Source organism: Daucus carota, chromosome 3 (genome assembly GCF_001625215.2).
Source record: "Daucus carota subsp. sativus chromosome 3, DH1 v3.0, whole genome shotgun sequence".
NCBI lineage: Eukaryota > Viridiplantae > Streptophyta > Magnoliopsida > Apiales > Apiaceae > Daucus > Daucus carota.
This window is the reverse complement of record NC_030383.2, coordinates 49,627,461-49,649,113: the sequence shown is the minus strand read 5'-3', so window position 1 is coordinate 49,649,113 and position 21,653 is coordinate 49,627,461. Positions and strand designations below refer to the sequence as shown.

The following is a 21,653-nucleotide window of genomic DNA, read 5'->3' as shown; positions in this document are numbered from 1 at the left end:
CATTTAACTGTGTTAAACTCTGCTTTAAATTATTATACTAGCACTCTTCTGCTCAACCTGTTATTTTGAACACTAACATCTTCAGATGCCTCACCTTCTTAATATTGCTCGCCAGCACACCTTATCCACTGGCACCGTACCTCTAGTTCATTTATATATCATTATTCTAAACTTAGTTTTTAACTATTATACTTGCTGAGCATTCCTTTGCTCATTCTTGCTATTTCTTCTCACCCTTTCAGATAATGTTAAAGATGGTTCGCCTATTTAGGCTAAGCGTAAGTGTAAGGCTAGGCGAGGATCGCAAGTGATTAAGTTTCAACCTGATGGTCAGGATGAGTATCCAGGATTGAGTCTTTGAGATTAGAGTTGGCTGAATTTGATTTAGTTGTAGAAACATGTAATAAGATTTATTAGTTTTGTTTTCTAATTTCGATACTATAGCCTGTATGTGATCCTGTTTTCAGGGGTTCAAAGTGATTTTTAATTTAAAATATTCGTAAAATATCCAGCTTTTGAAATATTTATTTTTACTTCCTTTCAAAAATTACATGTTTTAAATTGGTTTTCTTTTAGTGACACCAAATCCAGACCCCCGGATTTGAGGGCTTTCACAACAACTGTAATACCTTGGGTCACTATGCATCAGAATGTAGCAAATCACGACGGGAAAGAGAGAAGAGGCAGGAAGTAAACATGGCAGTCGTCGAGGATGATGAACCAACTTTGTTATAATCAGATTATTAGCCATACGGGCTCAGTTGAATAGCCATACGGGCTCAGATTATTAGCCATACGGGCTCAGTTGATTAGCCATACGGCTCGGATTATTATGCCATACGGGCTCGGTTTAGAAGTCATACGGACCAGAAGGATTGCATGAGACAAGTTTAGACTAAGGGGGGAGATTGTGGGAAATTAGTCTAAACTTGTTTTTAAAATATTATTAAGCAGTATTGTAGTGTCATAGAGTAGTGGACGGTTTCCAGCAGTTGTTCGCGTTGTGGAGTGTTTGTAGGATGCAATTAGTAGTTCCTAATTTATAGGCATTATCTCTAATGTAGCTAATATATATTTCAGCATATAAGTGTCTCGTTGAGTAGTAATAAGAGAAAACTTGTTTCTCCAGTATATCCACTCTTCTGCTAATATCTTATAAACTTTCATGCTTCATTTAGGAGATATTGCATATTAGAGGTAGAGTAATATCTTTTGTTTGTGGTCCTAGTTTATTGGCCACTTTCTTATATGCTCTTTCTATATATATCGTTCTGCAATGAATCAATAAAGTACTCGACAGATAAAGGTTTTCTTTTCTCTCTCGTTTTGAGAGTCGACTCTGTTTTCTCAGTTTATATATTCAAACAGTACATAGACTTAAGCTTATCCATCTCTAACAAGCTTTCCAATGCACAGCAGGTTCTTTATTTCATACTTTAATTTATATAACCTTGACCAGCCATCTTCTTATCCTCTTGTATATGCAAATCTTCATCCAGATTTCATGAACTTTGTCTCCAGGCAATTATCTCCCGCCCTCATATTTAATTTTCAGGATCATTTATTCATTCCAGACATCAGCCCTTTTATATATCCATCTATCCATGGAACATGTGGATGTAAAAACACTAGCTGCATATAAGCATACATTAATACTATCTCCCGAGAGTTTGAAATTCTAACAACATTTGCCTTATATGATATCTATTAAATTATACATAGTCTGAAACAATCTTATGTGTAGATTCCAATGGTTTCTCCTTCACAAGCTGCTCAATTGGCTTCAAACTATGGCAAAAATGGATTCAAAACCTTGAAGCTCAAGGTGGGTAAGAATTTGAAAGGAGACATAGAAGTGCTCCAAGCGATAAGAGCAGCCCACCCTGATTGCTTGTTCATTTTAGATGCTAATGAAGGTTACACCTCTACAGAAGCTATCCAAGTTCTCGAGACACTGCATGGTGAAGATCCTTATACCTTGTTATTAGAACTTGACAATGTTTGCTTTTCTAACAAGTCAAAATTAACTGATATGCAGAAATGAAGGTTACTCCAGTTCTCTTTGAACAGCCTGTTCGTCGGGATGACTGGGAAGGTCTTGGTCGTGTTACTCGGATCGCTAAAGAAAAATATGGGGTATCTGTGGCCGCGGATGAAAGTTGCCGTGTTCTAGCTGATGTAGAGAAGATAGTTAAAGGAAATTTAGCTGATGTCCTTAATGTCAAGTTTGCCAAACATGGGGTTATTGGAGCCCTTAAAATCATCGAGTTGGCACGGGCATATGGATTGCATCTGATGATCGGTGGTATGATTGAGACTAGGCTTTCTATGGGTTTCGCAGGTCACCTTGTCGCAGGGCTTGGATGCTTCAAGTAAGCAGTATATAGCTTAGTTGCATTTTAGAAAATTAAATTCATATGTATGCTGATATATATACTACTCTATTACCTCTCCTCGATAAAATTGTGTGTTCACAACAACTTCTATTAGTTTAGTTTTATTATTTCTAACTGGCAGATACTCAGGTAGTTTGGTTTTGTTTGGTCTCATGCGGCGATAACTCATGACCTGAAAATATTATTGTCATACAGATTCATTGACCTAGATGGACCACTACATCTATCTGAGGATCCAGTTGTTAACGGTTATGAAGGTAAAATTGTCTTAATTTACAGAGCTTCTTTTAATTCCTTAGAATACTTCAGTTTTGTTTTTTTGTACTTTTTAGTTTCGAATACAGGCGTTTAACTCTTAATAGTTTCATTTTGCTAGTTTCTGGTCCGGTGTATAAATTCACAAATGACAGCGGGAACGGAGGTTTCTTTGATTGGGATGACATGGAGTAGTAGGTAATCATTTAGACTTTTTATTAAAAATCTACATTTTATGTCACAATCAGCTCAAGTCAAATGAGGTTTTTTCAAAAAGGCCAATTCTATCTCATTTCAGAGGTTAACATAATAATATTGTTTTATTTGCCATGTTAGGACCCTTTTATGGGCCTACTCTTTGTGTATGATAGTCATAAAGCATCATTTTTAAGCTTGCTACAACAGACCAGACCTTGCCTTTTAGTGATGAGAGATTGTGGGGTTTAAAATACTTTTTCGCACAAAACAGTCAGCGTTCGGGGTTCTCACCTCTTTAGACAGGCAATTCAAGTACTTGCGATGCTGAATACATGTATGTTCATGATGGTGCCGATCAGACATTTTTGTCCCTTGTTCATTATATATCGCTGCTACTGTCGAAGTCATCCCGAAGTTGCAAAATCCTAAAACTGGTGGTGGAAAGTCCTGGTCCTATAGTTTCACGATTAGCTAGGGACGTCTAATATATTTTAAGTATCGTAACAACTCTTCCTCTGACGAAAGAGAGGTCGTTTAAATTTGATTTCAGCTTTTCAATATATCAAGCTTTTTTCCTTTTGAGATTCGGCTTGCATGCATTGTTTCACATTTCTTCTCTAGACAGACAACTCGTTTTTCAGTCTGTTTCACACCTGCCTTTATTCGAAGAATGGGGTTGCTTTGATGCCAATGTTAAAAACTTGTAATGGGCCTCCTCTTTATATGCAATATATATGTTAACTTGTATATATATGTTGTTTGCCGCTAGATTATATTTATAATATATATGGTATTACATATAGGCAAATGATCATATAATAATCAAATTTACATATACACTAGAAACGGTCACAAATTATATGAAATCAATCACTAAATACGCACCCCTTTTTACATCCCACCCACTCCACTCCCTCCACCGCCACCACCTCCATTACTACCATCAGCCACACCGAGCCGAGCCTCCTACGGTTGATCAAAACCCCACCACCCACCCCATCCACATCACATAGCCCTAACGCAATTCCCGGCTCCTTTCCCCACCTTCAGCCTTACTCTCTTCCTCTTCCTTCTCCTTCTCCGACCTCTCTTCTCCTCTCTAGTGACCTTCATCTTTTTTATTCTTCTTCCACTCTAGATCTATACAATTTCCATGCAAATCTATGAATTTCATTTTATGTTTTGAAATAAATCAATTAACGCTAGTTGTAGTAAATCGACAAAATTTAGTGATGGCCAAAATCAACGATGGTAGTGGTGATTATAGATTTATTTGTATATATGTACTAATTTAATTAAAAGAATAAAAAACCACTAAATGTAACCGTTAGAATCACCTGTTCCTTGGTTTTACACACACAGATATATATATTATATATATATATATTGTGTGTGTGTGTGGAGGAGAGTCGGCCATCTCTCCATTACATGTGAAGGGTGGGTAATGTCTCAGATATCACCTAGTTATGAGTGCATGATTTTGTGAGTTTTTTGTTTGTAAAGTCTCGTGACACCTTATATAAACTGTCATAAGACTTTACAAACAAGAAACTGATAAAATCATGCACTCATAACTAGGTGATATTTGAGACATCACCCACGCTCCACATGTAATGGAGAGATCACCGGCTCTCGTCCACACACAAATATCTAATACAAAGCAAATGCTTGAAATTGTATTTTAATTAGTTTTTCCAACCGAGGTCTTCTATATATCAATGTCATGAATATCACAAATATCTTAAAATTTATAATAAAATCACAAATAGCTTACACATAAATTACTTCATAAAGATTTCTTAAAATGATACTAATATCATATATAAGACGAAGATATCTCTCTACCATGACGAATCAATTAATTTATTGTAGGCATCGGTGTTTGCTTTGTATTTCCCCCATATTTCTGCCCTATTACTCATGGTTACTCCCGATCCGAAGCACCCTTTTTCCATTCATAGAGAGATCCAATCGTCAAATTCAATAAAAGGCCATCATGGACCAATATCCAAACGGATCAATCTTGTTGATGGTATTGCCCATGGAAAGGAAAAGGTTACTTCCAAATCAAGGATTATAAATAAAATTGAAACAAGATAAAATCGTATATCAAAACGACTTCTGGCATCACCGAAAGGATGGAAACCACATTTGTAGGCTGATAGTTTGTATAGACACTCAAATTATTAACCTAAATATCATTTAATATGGATCAGTGAAAATAATATCAAACCTGACCAGCCGGAGAAAAAAGAAACTTCACCCTATAAAGATGAAATCAGATGTAAAGGTATAAAACAAAGAATTCCTAGAGGATTCCGAGATCTTTACAGAATGGTAAGACTTGTCAAAAATGAAAAAGTAACAAATTCATTACCAATTCAAATACGGACTATCAGAACAGAATCAACCGAATCAAGAATTTATTATGGTAATATTTGCATAATTCATACATCGAAAAAACATAATTTGGCTTATAATATGTGAACAAATAATACCTATCTTGATTAAAGAGCTTTCTATAATGGTAATACACATAGGGATGACAAAATAATCCCATCTGGCGGATAACCAATCGCAAATCCAACATTTTTGATTTACCAAACCTGATTTTTTATATTTCGATTTGGATATAGTTTTTAAATAAGAATTTTTTTTGAATTTGGATTCGGATATTAGGTATATCCATCCGAAACCTGATTTGAAATTTAAAATATGATCCGAAGCTGATCCAAATCCAAAATTCGGAACAATTCTCTCTCTCTCTCTCTATATATATATATATGCATATATATGATATATTATATATTATGCATTATAATATATTGTAATTTATACAATATGTTGGGATTATCATGGGCTCTATGTCCAGCATCTCCCAACACGAACAAGGGCGCTTGTAATGTGCGATGTATAAGGAAATAAGGTAGCACCTTTTCTACAAGTTCGGGCTTTTAGAGCAAGTAGTAAGCGCCTGATCCTAACAATTGGTATCAGAGCCAGGTCGCGTGTTCGATGCCTGGTAGGCAGATGCTAGAGGGGATTGTTGGGGATATTATGGGCTCTGTGTCGAGCATCTCCCTACAAGAACACGGGCGCTTGTAATGTGCTATGTATAAGGAAATAAGGTAGCACCTTCTCTATGAGCTCGGGTTTTTTAGAGCAACTAGTAAGCGCCTGATCCTAACACAATATTTAATATTAATAAATCTTTTTTTATTAATAATTAAATCAAAGATATGTTGCATCACTACATAATATATATATTAAGTATAATACGTTATAAGTTTATCAATGAATACGTATAAATTTTGAATGAATTCTCAATTTGCTATGAATTTTCGAATTTCAGGCATTAATGTACAGATCAAACTAGTAGATTACAAAATCATAGAAAATATTTATTTACATGCTAAATTCATAAAACTCATAGAACAAAAATCATAGAGAATTTAAATATATAGTCCGAAAAGACTAGTGGAAACATTGGAGTTTAGTTAAGGGATCGAGCATATTCGATATCCAATCCTGGTAGTAACTTCGGCCTACTTTTTAGGAAACATCAACATGTAAATTTGACATTTTCATGATGAAAATTTCGGAAAAATATATCAATTAATTTAAAAACAAACTAATCCAATTAAAAGTATTACAAAAATATTATTTTCAAGATCTTACCAATACCAATATGAAATGGGTACTTGATATAAAAATTACTTATAAATTATTAGAAATTATATTTGAAAAATGGGATAATTAATTTATACGTCCTTGAACTTTGGTCCATTTTTGATTCGCATCCTTGAACTAAGTTTGTCAATTTATGCATCCTCAAACTTTGTAAATTTCCAATTAAGGTCCTTCCGTCAGTTTTTGACTAACGGAAGTTAGTCAATTAGGGTTTTTAATTTGAGGGTTTTCGATTCGTTCATGGATTGATGAAATTGATGGTATGGGAAGTTTCGGGAGATCAAACCGAACAGATTAATGTAGGTTTCAATGATGGAGGATTGCCGGAATGGTGGCAATGTCTCCGCCGGCCGGAAAATGGCCATTGATTCCGGCCATCATTCCGGCAATCCTCCGCCATTGAAACCTACATGAATCTCTTCGGTTTGACCTCCCGAAACTTCCCATACCATCAATTTCAACAATCCATTAACGAGTCGAAAACCCCCAAATTCAAAACCCTAATTACTAACTTCTGTTAGTCAAAAACTGACGGAGGGACCTGAATTGGAAATTTACAAAGTTTGAGGATGCATAAATTGACAAACTTAGTTCAAGGATGCGAATCAAAAATGGATCAAAGTTCAAGGACGTATAAATTAATTATCCCTTGAAAAATACAACTTTATATATTCACCCATAAAAGCTTGAAATGTGATCATATGTAAGATTAGATTGTTGGAAATAATTTTGTTTAAATTTGTTTGTTACCATAAAATATATAAGATATATGATATGTAGATTCCTTCTAAAAGAAAACGCTAATATCTAAATAAATATAATTTCCTTGTTACACATCTATCATTCAATGTTCTTGATTAACATTATAGTTGGATCATTGAAAATAAAATTTTAAAACCACATGTGTGATATCCAAGATTAATCCGATAATTACGAGTATAAATGTAACTCACAATAGTTATAGTCCTCCATTCTTGAAGGATTTTGTTCCTTGACTATTTTTTTGTAAATCATTTTTCCTAGCTTTCCCGTTCTACAAAATCAAATTTCGTATTTAATTATTGATCTATTTGAAAATTTGTAAGAATATATTGCTCAAAATAAATTGATAAATGAACTAAAAATACATTTAAAATAAGACATGAAATCTGTGTATGATTGTGTATGATGTGGTGATGGTATATTAGTTTGGTTTTTTGGTAACCCGAGTTCAATACCTTTTGTAATATGCGAGTATATGATAATTAAAATAAAATAATTTATGGCCCATTTTATTAGGTAGGTTTTGGGTGTTTTCTAGATAAAAGATAGATGAGATCCACCTCAATCATATCTTATGATAATCAAAATAAATAAAAGTAGTGGGATCCCGCTTATTTGTTATCCTTAAATGTTTTTGCTTATACATGAGTATATGATAATTAAAATATAAGAATAAAATTAGTGTGATCCAACTCATTCCTTATTAGCGTAATCCTTATTGGTGAGTTTATGGATGAGTATATGATAATGCACAAAATATTTAGTGGGATCCAACTCATTTCTTGTCCGTGTTGTACAATAATTAAAATTAAAGAAAGCAACGACATCCGGGTCATTGTAAATATTTAAATACATAAATACATGTGGTGTCATATCTCGTATGATAAATATTTTTCATATATTGGACCACAATGGTGACAGATGCAAATTCAAATTCTGGGTTCAATTATTTGAAAGAGACGTTCAAAGTTGACGTGCAAAAGGCAGAAGGAAAAGCCTTAATATCCCTTTAATTTCCCCTATTAGTTGTGCAACCGTAAGGATTGAAAAAGTTGGTAATGTGGCTATCAACATTGAGTTGGTTGATGGATGTGTTGGGTGGGGTGAGGCTCCTGTTCTCTTTTTTATAATTGCGGAGGGATCAGCTGTTGGCTATGTCAAAGGTTGTGGAAGCATGTGAGTTTTTGAAGAGGAGTCCTCCTGTGGCTTTAGGTTTAGTGTTGGGAAAGGTTGGTAGTAGGTAAGTTTCACAGAGTTTTATGTATTGATATATAATTTAGTGATAATCTCTTTAGAATTTAGTGATTTGTGTTGGCAAAATTGGTGAAAACCTCTAGGAATGAGTGAAACCTCCAGATATGTGCTTGTTATCGATTCAGGGTTGCGCTTGTTATCGATTCTGGTGGTGATAACGACGGTGGAGATAGTGGAGTAGGTGGACATGGAAGGCCGGGAGAAGAGTGGATGGGTTGAGGCAGAAGCGGGGCAGCAGAGGAGGCGGCTGAGATGGCGGAGGGAGACAACGGGATGAGGCCGTGGTTTCAGGCGGCGTAGTTTCGCCGGAGCTATGGAAGACAACTGGGGTTGCAATTGAAAGGCAGCGGTGGAGGTGAAGGATGCGGAGGAGAGGAGGCAGCGGTGGAGATGAAAGAGGCGGTGGAGGAGGCGGCGAAGGTGAAGGAGGCCGAGGTGGAGATGGAGATGGCGGGGAAGATGGACATGGAGGTGTAGATTTTAGTGATATGTGCTTCAGAATTTAGTGATATTTGAGGTTGGTTTTTAGTTTGTATAATAAGGAAGTTTGTGGTAGAATAAGACTATATATATATGCGTGTGTATATATATTTATATATAAGTCATCAAATATAAACCAACTCTTAAATATAAACTAAAAACCAGTTTTCCGAACGAGTATTTATAATTGCGGGAATCACTAATTTATACTACATTAATCATTGTTTTATGCAGTATATAAACATCGATTTTTATTATTCAAAAATGGGAAAATCTACTTACCTAAACTATTGGTAATTGATTATAGATGATCAATTTCTGTTGTAGGAAGGTTCTTGACGGTAAGGAGCCGTAAAAGGTGTATAATGGTTGCAAGTAGTCGCTAGTTTTGGTAAGTTACGATGGAAAGTGTATGTGACTATTGGTGATGGTAGGCGATAGTGTCAAGTCATAAAAATGGCTGGTAATGGTGGCAAGAGGTCCAATATTATTACAGGTCGGGGGAAGATGATTGTCATGTACATTGCATATATATGTATGTATATATTTATATTTGAGAGATATGTTATATATAAAATATACAAAATAGTGATCTGTGATATACAAAATAGTGAGTTCTACGGTTAAAAATAGTGATTAAAAATTGGGTTTTTAGTTTGTAGGCTAATTTGGTTTGTATGCTAATTTGTTTTGTATTAGAGTACGACTCTCTCACTCTCTCTCTCTATATGGATATATATGTGGTATATATATCTTTTCAATTATTTAGTATTTGAAGGTTATCTTTGAGAATTTGCATTTCCAGTTATATAGTTTCTTTTGATTAATTGAAGGTTAGAGCAGGAGCTATGATGGCTCTGATTGATGCAGTTTCTTATAGTTCGCAAGCCTTTGCGGAGACTATTTGGTGGTGTTTCAAACACAATAACCACAGGTATGACAGTCAGTTTCCGATTAATTTCCTTGTAGTTTTTTGCCTATCTTTTTTTAGGAGTCTTTAAAGTATAAATTAATTTGTAAATATACTTGGGCACTAGTTGGTTGAACCAACTGATACCCCTTCTTATTGTGTCGTTGTTGAGCCCATAAATAAACCAACAACCTGGAAGGCTATAGCCTTGATACCAGTACTTGTAAAATTCCAAGCCCATAAATTTATGTGGATTAATTATTTGTTGAGTTTATAAAGTTAAGGAATACCCTTTATCAATTTGATGGGCAATGTTACAGTTTTTCCTTGTAATTACTGTTTAATTAACATAAAAATATAATTTATCAATTGAATTTGTAATTAGATATGGAAATTTTTTATGTCTAGATTCCAATTGTTTCTTCAGTGGAAGCTGCTCAATTGGCTTCACAGTTTCGCGAAAAGGGATTCAAAACCTTGAAGCTTAAGGTGGGTACGAAGTTGAAAGGAGACATCAAAGTGCTTCAAGCAATAGGCGCCGCCTGTTGGAAACGTGTATCGGCTCTATGAAAATATATCTTATAACTTTATATAGTTTAAGCAGACAACCGTATATATAATAGCTACAGCTTCTTTTCTTTCTAACAAGCTACAACCTTTCTCTTTTCTCACAGAGAGCTTCAGCTATTTTTTTTTCACTCCACAACTGCTGTTGTTTTTCTCAATGTGTTCTAATTCATATGCACAGCCGCTAGTACTTTTATATGTTGCAAGTACACTAGTCTACATCAACCCTTACATAATCCATATTGATTATGATCCTACCATATAAGACTTCAAATCAGCTAGCCTTGCTTCTTCTAGTTTTTCTACACAGCCCCTTATTATATGCTGGAATCCATTTAAGAACCTAGTTGTTTGTACTGATTGCATAAACTCCAGAAGGTTTGACTATCATTAATATTATCCTCCTACATCTCTTATCTGCATGTATCATATATAGTTTAACTTTCCCATACACAATTGCTGATTTAATCTTACTAGCTGTTTTATTTGACCAGATTGTTGCTTCCATGAACTTTGTCTCCTGGCAATTATCTCAAACCCACCATATATTCCGGAGTCATTTATTCAATCAAGACATCAGCCCTTCTATATGCCATCTATCCATGGAACATGTGGTTGTGATAACACTAGCTGCATATAAGCATATAATTATATCGTCTCCCGAGAGTTTGAAACTCTAACACTCCCCGTCAAACTCGACTTTGTATTCCCAGCTTCTTTTGCATTTTTTGAAATATATGCCACCTTACCAGCTTCATGATAATATTTGTCAGGCCATATAAAAATTTTGTATCTCTTCTTGTAGAATCTAAAAATTTTACCACGACCAATGATCGATGGCCTTCATTCTTTTGGCGTCTCAAAAACAGTTTCTTTCCACATTCACGTCTACCTCGATAACCAACTTTTCTACATAGAAAGCCACTTCTCCTTGAATTGTAATGTCTGGAAACTTTACTCTCTAGTATTTCGTCCTATTGATTCTTATCACTGTATCGAGTCATTCGTTGCTTGTGGACTTGAAAAGAATCTACAAGCTCATCACTTGAAATTCTGGAAGAGCACTCCTTTGACTTCTCTGTAGATGTAACGACAACCAAATTTTCTTGTTAATATATTAAGAAGATTTTCTTTTATCCAATCACTATCGAGTCTTTCGTCATTTCTTTTCATATGTTTTGCTCCCATTTTCAAATGCGTAACATTTTCGCCAATATTTTCTGAGCTTCTTCTTTCGAAATTCTTGAATTCATCATGCAGTACCTGAAGCGGTTCCTCTTTTTCTTTGTCGACTCCTTGGAATGATTTATGCAGCTAAATCTCCCATGCTTCTTTTGCCTTCTTTACATGTGCAATATTATCAATGGTGGATTCGTCAACACCTTGATAAATCATGAAACATGCCTTGTTGTTTTTGCTCCTGCACCCTTTTAACGCTGTCTTCTAGGAATCAGCTGATGTGGGATCATTATACCTGCTTTCGTCAATATCCCAAATATCATACACACCGAGTAATTCCTTCATTTGGATACTCCAGGCTTCATAATTTGTGCCCGTCAACAATGGAACTTGGGCTTCCATGAAACTTGTCATTCTCTTTTCTCGAACAAAACCTTGGCTCTCTGATGCCACTTGTTGGAAATGTGTATGGTCTATGAAAATATAACTTAGAACTCTATATAGTTTAAACATACAACTGTATATATAATAGCCACAACTTCTTTTCTTTCTAACAGGCTACGCCCACCCTGATTGCGTGATTATCATAGAAGCTAATGAAGGTTACACCTCTACTGAAGCTATTCAGGTTCTTTAAATAATTTTCTAGCATCCGAATGAGTTGTTCTTCAGGGGCTCGATCTTTGGGCCTAAGAACGAACATTCTAGCATAAAATCTACAATTGCTTGTGCTTTGATCGCTGTTCTTGGAACGTAATCTAAATCATACTCACCCAGTTCCATTGACAAAGAAACCACCCATCCAGAAGCCTCGAGCAATTGGAGAATCTTTTTAAGCAATTGATCAGTTACTACTTGAATCATTCTCCTATAAAAGTAGGGGAACATTTTTGAGAGGCCATAACCAAACCATATGTAAATTTCTCGGCATTCGGGTACCTCGTCTCCGCATATTTCAGCATGTGTGAGACGTTGAACACTGGATGTAGATTTTTCTCGTGCTCTATGACCAAAATTGCTCTTATAATTGGTCACATACTCGTAAGTACAATTACAACGTCTCTCATTAAAAGTGAGACCTTGTTCAGATACTTTGTGACCTCTTGATACTGCTTTTCACAGTTAGGCCCTCTCGAAATTCTTAGACCCCTGAAGCACTTCGAAAAATGATAGCGCTTTTTTGACCGATTGGAAATGAATCGCCTTAGGGCTGCTAGCCTCCGAGTTAGTTTTTGTATTTCCCTCATCATCTTAATTGATGCCTCCATATCAATCATTGTCTCCACTTTTTCGGGTTTCGCCTCAATGCCCCCGACACTAACCATGTGCCCTGAAAACTTTTCACTTTAGACGCGCAATGTACAATTGCTCAAATTGATCTTCACATTATATTTGCGGACAGTCTTGAAACATTTCTTCATGTCATCAACATGGTCCTGGAACGACTCCACAATCATGTCATCTACATAACATTGCCATAAAAGAATCTAAATTTGATAATGACTACATGTGATGTATACTCCTTCCTATAAACTTAAACAAATAAATGGTAATATAGTTGATTTGTATATTATATTTTTTCCAAATGTTGTCCTTGCCAACTGACTAAGCTATCAAATAACTATATTTCAATGTTTCATGTCAAATAATATAGTACAGGAAAGGAAACACATTATTCTAAAGTTCACGTTAAACAACTATTGTATTATAGTGACTTAAATTCATATATAATGATCATGTTTAGCAATCCCATCATAAGATATGAAAATTATGTCAAAACATTATGATACAATACTTTGTTTCATGTAAATCTAAATTGTAGAGTAACGATTTTATAACATATTTTCTTATACAATTAATAATGTTGATGATAAAGATTGATTATAAATATTTTGCTAAAAATGACTGATACAAGCCATAAATTATATGAAAATTCTATTTTCATATAAGATTTACATGCTTATGGTTGGATATTTAACAAGACAACTAAATATGGTGAATTTTAGACACAGTGGTAGAGTTGGTTTTAGGAGCATATAATAATATATACACATAATATTTCTTTGCCGATATATAGTAGATCTCATTTTTCACATGAACTGTGGAGAATTATTTCCATTTATGTTATCTTTAGTATGATCTCCATTCATCTAATTATATAGCATTACTAACCGCTACAATGTACATTTTCATCTATATTATATTAAACTACTGAAATTCTAACGCAAATAATAATTTATAATTCGAGTTAAATTTAAACGTAAATAATAGATTTTTAATTATAATTGATGGATGCGCTCAATTTAGAACCATTCCTTAAAACAGAATCTTGGAATCACTAAGGTGCCGATTTTCTTGATAAAATGTCGTAGAGTCGATATAAATTCTTTAGGATTTAAACACAGTACTTCAAAATCTCATGAATTTTGATGGGATTTCAAAATCTTAATAATACACTCAACAATCTCATAAAATCGATCATTTCATGAAGTCCAAAAAAGCCATGAGCATTTGAATACGACAAGTTTTAGCCGATTTTAAACAATCCCAATTGAATACCGCATAATTCAAAATCCTAATCGAATATCACAATATTTTGTAGTTTAATTTAAAAGTATAATTGAATATCCGAGGAATTTGATACGTTTTCATAATCCAACTTGAATATACTCGGATTTGATAAATAAAAAAGAATCTTTTAAAATCTTAATTGAATAGATATATTATACCCATTATAGTACATGATAGATACTATAGAATAACAAATATATTGCTAATTACTGGTTGCTTCTTGTTCTCTGGTAGTAAAGCGATGGAAATCCTTGTGACCGATACAAGCTTCGCTGGGTTGAAAAAATTAATGGACACATTCACAGTTAATGTAAAAAGGGCGGAGCGAAGGGAATTGAATGTGTCCTTGATTCAGCCTACTACTACTGCAACATCAACGTATGAAAAAGTTAGGAGTGTGGCTGTAAGGATTGAATTGAGTAATGGGTGTGTTGGGTGGGGTGAGGCTCCTATTCTTCGTCCTTTAACTGCCGAGGATCCCGCCCTGGCAATGGAAAAGGTGGCAGAGGCATGTGAGTTTCTGAACAGGAGTCCTGCTATGACCTTGGGCTTATTGGTGGGCGAGATTGCTGGGATTCTTCATGGTTTTGAATTTGCCGCGGTAAGTTGTATGATCAAGGTTTATTTATATTTCGGTATAAGTTAATAATATTTTCAAACCTTGGTCATGTCTAAATCAATTCACTTTCAATGTCAGTCTTAGGATTTTGCTCTTGTTATAAAATTGTTTCCTTTGCAATTAAAGGCTAGGGCAGGGGTTGAGATGGCTCTGATTGATGCAGTTGCACACAGCATTGGCACACCTTTGTGGAGACTGTTCGGTGGAGTTTCCAACACAGTAACTACAGCCGTAACGGTTGGGTTCTTTTCCTCTGGAATGTTCTTTATATATTTATAATTACTAGTCCTCTCTTCTCAGACTAACTTAATTATGCTCTGGTGTTGCTGAACACATCTTCCTAGCTATAATCTGTTGAGGACCTTGTTTTATTAACTATAGGCCAAATTATATGTTATAATTATACCAAGGTCTTCATAGAATATTTGTTGAAAACGTGTATGGGCGTCATACCAATACTTTGATAATATTAGAAGTAAACACACAACTTGTATATTAATGTAACAGGCAGCTATAATACTTATAATTTTGTGACACACGGCTTCAGCCATTTTTCTCTCTCAAGCGCTTCAGCTCTTCTAATTCTCACTCACAACTGCTGTTGTAGTTTTTTCTCAGTGTAGTTCTCTGTGACACACACATATCTCATACTTCCAACCCATACCTCCTCTCCAACCAAACAACCCCATACTTCTGATGGAATAAACCTTTTCTTGAAAACGTAATCTGAACCTGGAAGCAAAAACTCAGATATAATTGGAGTTGTGTAAGAGGTCCGTTATTCGGTAACGGCCCATCTTGTTTTGTTTGCATAAGAGGCCCACGGCCCAGCCTATTTGTTTGCGTAAGAGGTCCATTGTAAGGCAATGGCCCAGCATTATATGGAGACCTAGCTAGTCTTCAGTTTAGGAACATGTTATTTTAGGGCAATGCATAACCATTGTCCAAGTTATCAGTGGACTGATCATCTATGATAACCCATTTAACGTCCAATATATCTGATTGATTTGAAATAAGTTGCATTTCTGAAATGATTATGATTTCAAGATTCAAGCATGGTTTTGTTTGTATATTTCTAGTCCCATTTAACTGTGTTAAACTCTGCTTTAAATTATTATACTAGCACTCTTCTGCTCAACCTGTTATTTTGAACACTAACATCTTCAGATGCCTCACCTTTTTAATATTGCTCGCCAGCACACCTTATCCACTGGCACCATACCTCTAGTTCATTTATATATCATTATTCTAAACTTAGTTTTTAACTATTATACTTGCTGAGCATTCCTTTGCTCATTCTTGCTATTTCTTCTCACCCTTTCGGATAATGTTAAAGATGGTTCGCCTATTTAGGCTAAGCGTAAGTGTAAGGCTAGGAGAGGATTGCAAGTGATTAAGTTTCAACCTGATGGTCAGGATGAGTATCCAAGATTGAGTCTTTGAGACTAGTGGTAATTAGAGTTGGCTGAATTTGAATTAGTTGTAGAAACATGTAATAAGATTTATTAGTTTTGTTTTCTAATTTCAATTCTATAGCCTGTATGTGATCCTGTTTTCAGGGGTTCAAAGTGATTTTTAATTTAAAATATTCGTAAAATATCCAGGTTTTGAAATATCTATTTTTACTTCCTTTCAAAAATTACATGTTTTAAATTTTTTTTCTTTTAGTGACACCAAATCTAGACCCTCGGATTTGAGGGCTATCACAACAACTGTAATACCTTGGGTCACTATGCATTAGAATGTAGCAAATCACGACGGGAAAGAGAGAAGAGGCAGGAAGTAAACATGGCAGTCGTCGAGGATGATGAACCAACTTTGTTATAATCAGATTATTAGCCATACGGGCTCAGTTGAATAAGCATACGGGCTCAGATTATTAGCCATACGGGCTCAGTTAATTAGCCATACGGCTCGGTTTAAAAGTCATACGGACCGGAAGGATTGCATGAGACAAATTTAGACTAAGGGGGGAGATTGTCGGAAATTAGTCTAAACTTGTTTTTAAAATATTATTAAGCAGTATTGTAGTGTCATAGAGTAGTGGACGGTTTCCAGCAGTTGTTCGCGTTGTGGAGTGTTTGTAGGATGCAATTAGTAGTTCCTAATTTATAGGCATTATCTCTAATGTAGCTGATATATATTTCAGCATATAAGTGTCTCGTTGAGTAGTAATAAGAGAAAACTTGTTTCTCCAGTATATCCACTCATCTGCTAATATCTTATAAACTTTCATGCTTCATTTAGGAGATATTGCATATTAGAGGTAGAGTTATATCTTTTGTTTGTGGTCCTAGTTTATTGTGGTCCTAGTTTATTGGCCACTTTTTTATATGCTCTTTCTATATATATCGTTCTGCAATGAATCAATAAAGTACTCGACAGATAAAGGTTTTCTTTTCTCTCTCGTTTTGAGAGTCGACTCTGTTTTCTCAGTTTATATATTCAAACAGTACATAGACTTAAGCTTATCTATCTCTAACAAGCTTTCCAATGCACAGCAGGTTCTTTATTTCATACTTTAATTTATATAACCTTGACCAGCCATCTTCTTATCCTCTTGTATATGCAAATCTTCATCCAGATTTCATGAACTTTGTCTCCAGGCAATTATCTCCCGCCCTCATATTTAATTTTCAGGATCATTTATTCAATCCAGACATCAGCCCTTTTATATATCCATCTATCCATGGAACATGTGGATGTAAAAACACTAGCTGCATATAAGCATACATTAATACTATCTCCCGAGAGTTTGAAATTCTAACAACATTTGCCTTATATGATATCTATTAAATTATACATAGTCTGAAACAATCTTATGTGTAGATTCCAATGGTTTCTCCTTCACAAGCTGCTCAATTGGCTTCAAACTATGGCAAAAATGGATTCAAAACCTTGAAGCTCAAGGTGGGTAAGAATTTGAAAGGAGACATAGAAGTGCTCCAAGCGATAAGAGCAGCCCACCCTGATTGCTTGTTCATTTTAGATGCTAATGAAGGTTACACCTCTACAGAAGCTATCCAAGTTCTCGAGACACTGCATGGTGAAGATCCTTATACCTTGTTATTAGAACTTGACAATGTTTGCTTTTCTAACAAGTCAAAATTAACTGATATGCAGAAATGAAGGTTACTCCAGTTCTCTTTGAACAGCCTGTTCGTCGGGATGACTGGGAAGGTCTTGGTCGTGTTACTCGGATTGCTAAAGAAAAATATGGGGTATCTGTGGCCGCGGATGAAAGTTGCCGTGTTCTAGCTGATGTAGAGAAGATAGTTAAAGGAAATTTAGCTGATGTCCTTAATGTCAAGTTTGCCAAACATGGGGTTATTGGAGCCCTTAAAATCATCGAGTTGGCACAGGCATATGGATTGCATCTGATGATCGGTGGTATGATTGAGACTAGGCTTTCTATGGGTTTCGCAGGTCACCTTGTCGCAGGGCTTGGATGCTTCAAGTAAGCAGTATATAGCTTAGTTGCATTTTAGAAAATTAAATTCATATGTATGCTGATATATATACTACTCTATTACCTCTCCTCGATAAAATTGTGTGTTCACAACAACTTCTATTAGTTTAGTTTTATTATTTCTAACTGGCAGATACTCAGGTAGTTTGGTTTTGTTTGGTCTCATGCGGCGATAACTCATGACCTGAAAATATTATTGTCATACAGATTCATTGACCTAGATGGACCACTACATCTATCTGAGGATCCAGTTGTTAACGGTTATGAAGGTAAAATTGTCTTAATTTACAGAGCTTCTTTTAATTCCTTAGAATACTTCAGTTTTGTTTTTTTGTACTTTTTAGTTTCGAATACAGGCGTTTAACTCTTAATAGTTTCATTTTGCTAGTTTCTGGTCCGGTGTATAAATTCACAAATGACAGCGGGAACGGAGGTTTCTTTGATTGGGATGACATGGAGTAGTAGGTAATCATTTAGACTTTTTATTAAAAATCTACATTTTACGTCACAATCAGCTCAAGTCAAATGAGGTTTTTTCAAAAAGGCCAATTCTATCTCATTTCAGAGGTTAACATAATAATATTGTTTTATTTGCCATGTTAGGACCCTTTTATGGGCCTACTCTTTGTGTATGATAGTCATAAAACATCATTTTTAAGCTTGCTACAACAGACCAGACCTTGCCTTTTAGTGATGAGAGATTGTGGGGTTTAAAATACTTTTTCGCACAAAACAGTCAGCGTTGGGGGTTCTCACCTCTTTAGACAGGCAATTCAAGTACTTGCGATGCTGAATACATGTATGTTCATGATGGTGCCGATCAGACATTTTTGTCCCTTCATTATATATCGCTGCTACTGTCGAAGTCATCCCGAAGTTGCAAAATCCTAAAACTGGTGGTGGAAAGTCCTGGTCCTATAGTTTCACGATTAGCTAGGGACGTCTAATATATTTTAAGTATCGTAACAACTCTTCCTCTGACGAAAGAGAGGTCGTTTAAATTTGATTTCAGCTTTTCAATATATCAAGCTTTTTTCCTTTTGAGATTCGGCTTGCATGCATTGTTTCACATTTCTTCTCTAGACAGACAACTCGTTTTTCAGTCTGTTTCACACCTGCCTTTATTCGAAGAATGGGGTTGCTTTGATGCCAATGTTAAAAACTTGTTATGGGCCTCCTCTTTATATGCAATATATATGTTAACTTGTATATATATGTTGTTTGCCGCTAGATTATATTTATAATATATATGGTATTACATATAGGCAAATGATCATATAATAATCAAATTTACATATACACTAGAAACGGTCACAAATTATATGAAATCAATCACTAAATAAGCACCCCTTTTTACATCCCACCCACTCCACTCCCTCCACCGCCACCACCTCCATTACTACCATCAGCCACACCGAGCCGAGCCTCCTACGGTTGATCAAAACCCCACCACCCACCCCATCCACATCACATAGCCCTAACGCAATTCCCGGCTCCTTTCCCCACCTTCAGCCTTACTCTCTTCCTCTTCCTTCTCCTTCTCCGACCTCTCTTCTCCTCTCTAGTGACCTTCATCTTTTTCATTCTTCTTCCACTCTAGATCTATACAATTTCCATGCAAATCTATGAATTTCATTTTATGTTCTGAAATAAATCAATTAACGCTAGTTGTAGTAAATCGACAAAATTTAGTGATGGCCAAAATCAACGATGGTAGTGGTGATCATAGATTTATTTGTATATATGTACTAATATAATTAAAAAAATAAAAAACCACTAAATGTAACTGTTAGAATCACCTGTTCCTTGGTTTTTAGCACACACACACACACACACATATATATATATATATATATATTGTGTGTGTGTGGAGGAGAGTCAGCCATCTCTCCATTACATGTGAAGGGTGGGTAATGTCTCAAATATCACCTAGTTATAAGTGCATGATTTCGGGAGTTTCTTGTTTGTAAAGTCTCGTGACACCTTATATAAACTGTCATAAGACTTTACAAACAAGAAACTGATAAAATCATGCACTCATTACTAGGTGATATTTGAGACATCACCCACGCTCCACATGTAATGGAGAGATCACCGACTCTCGTCCACACACTGATATCTAATACAAAGCAAATGCTTGAAATTGTATTTTAATTAGTTTTTCCAACTGAGGTCTTCTATATATGAATGACATGAATATCACAAATATCTCAAAATTTATAATAAAATCACAAATAGCTTACACATAAATTACTTCATAAAGATTTCTTAAAATGATACTAATATCATATATAAGATGAAGATATCTCTCTACCATGACGAATCAATTAATTTATTGTAGGCATCGGTCTTTGCTTTGTATTTCCCCCATATTTCTGCCCTATTACTCATGGTTACTCCTGATCCGAAGCATCCTTTTTCCATTCATAGAGAGATCCAATCGTCAAATTCAATAAAAGGCCATCATGGACCAAGATCCAAACGGATCAATCTTGTTGACGGTACTTCCCATGGAAAGGAAAAGGTTACTTCCAAATCAAGGATTATAAATAAAATTGAAACAAGAAAAAATCGTATATCAAAACGACTGCTGGCATCACCGAAAGGATGGAAACCACATTTGTAGGCTGATAGTTTGTATGGACACTCAAATTATTAACCTAAATATCATTTAATATGGATCAGTGAAAATAATATCAAACCTGACCAGCCGGAGAAAAAAAATTCACTCTATAAAGATGAAATCAGATGTAAAGGTATAAAACAAAGAATTCCTAGAGGATTCCGAGATCTTTACAGAATGGTAAGACGTCAAAAATGAAAAAGTAACACATTCATTACCAATTCAAATACGGACTATCAGAACAGAATCAACCGAATCAAGAATTTATTATAGTAATATTTGCATAATTCATACATCGAAAAAACAGAATTTGGCTATAATATGTGAACAAATAATACATATCTTGATCAAAGAGCTTTCTATAATGGTAATACACATAGGGATGACAAAATAATCCCATCTGGCGGATAACCAATCGCAAATCCAACATTTTTTATTTACCAAACCTGATTTTTTATATTTCGATTTGGATATAGTTTTTAAATAAGAATTTTTTTCAATTTGGATTCAGATATTAGGTATACCCATTCGAAACCTGATCTGAAATTTAAAATATGATCCGAAGCTGATCCAAATCCGAAATTCGGAAAAATTCTATATATATATATATATGCATATATATTATATATTATGGCCTCGTTTGGTTTGGTGGAACTCACCTATGTAACCAAAAGTACCTT

At 35.0% G+C, this 21,653-nt stretch overlaps 2 protein-coding genes across 8 annotated transcripts in view; both read left to right on the top strand.

Moving 5' to 3' along the window:
* LOC108214010 (L-Ala-D/L-amino acid epimerase) overlaps window positions 1-9,931 on the top strand; it is a 33,026-nt gene extending 23,095 nt beyond the window's left edge. For both annotated transcript variants that reach the window (XM_064089258.1, XM_064089257.1), the window contains exons 4-8: window positions 1,745-1,961; window positions 2,039-2,372; window positions 2,592-2,653; window positions 2,773-2,849; window positions 9,869-9,931. In XM_064089258.1, coding sequence (XP_063945328.1) covers window positions 1,745-1,961; window positions 2,039-2,372; window positions 2,592-2,653; window positions 2,773-2,846 — 687 coding nt within the window. In that variant the 3' untranslated portion in view covers window positions 2,847-2,849; window positions 9,869-9,931. The remainder of the gene's footprint in view (window positions 1-1,744; window positions 1,962-2,038; window positions 2,373-2,591; window positions 2,654-2,772; window positions 2,850-9,868) is intronic.
* The window catches only part of LOC108214007 (L-Ala-D/L-amino acid epimerase-like), a 28,900-nt gene continuing 10,055 nt past the window's right edge, over window positions 2,809-21,653 (top strand). For 5 of the 6 annotated variants that reach the window (XR_010289921.1, XR_010289922.1, XR_010289923.1 and 2 more), the window contains exons 1-8: window positions 2,809-2,849; window positions 9,869-9,969; window positions 14,497-14,863; window positions 15,008-15,118; window positions 17,711-17,927; window positions 18,005-18,338; window positions 18,558-18,619; window positions 18,739-18,815. Coding sequence is in view for 2 of the 6 variants with exons in the window: in XM_064089256.1 (XP_063945326.1) it covers window positions 9,884-9,969; window positions 14,497-14,863; window positions 15,008-15,118; window positions 17,711-17,927; window positions 18,005-18,338; window positions 18,558-18,619; window positions 18,739-18,812 (1,251 nt within the window). In the remaining 4 variants the exon portion in view is untranslated. The remainder of the gene's footprint in view (window positions 2,850-9,868; window positions 9,970-14,496; window positions 14,864-15,007; window positions 15,119-17,710; window positions 17,928-18,004; window positions 18,339-18,557; window positions 18,620-18,738; window positions 18,816-21,653) is intronic. The other variant, XR_010289924.1, reaches the window with a different exon arrangement.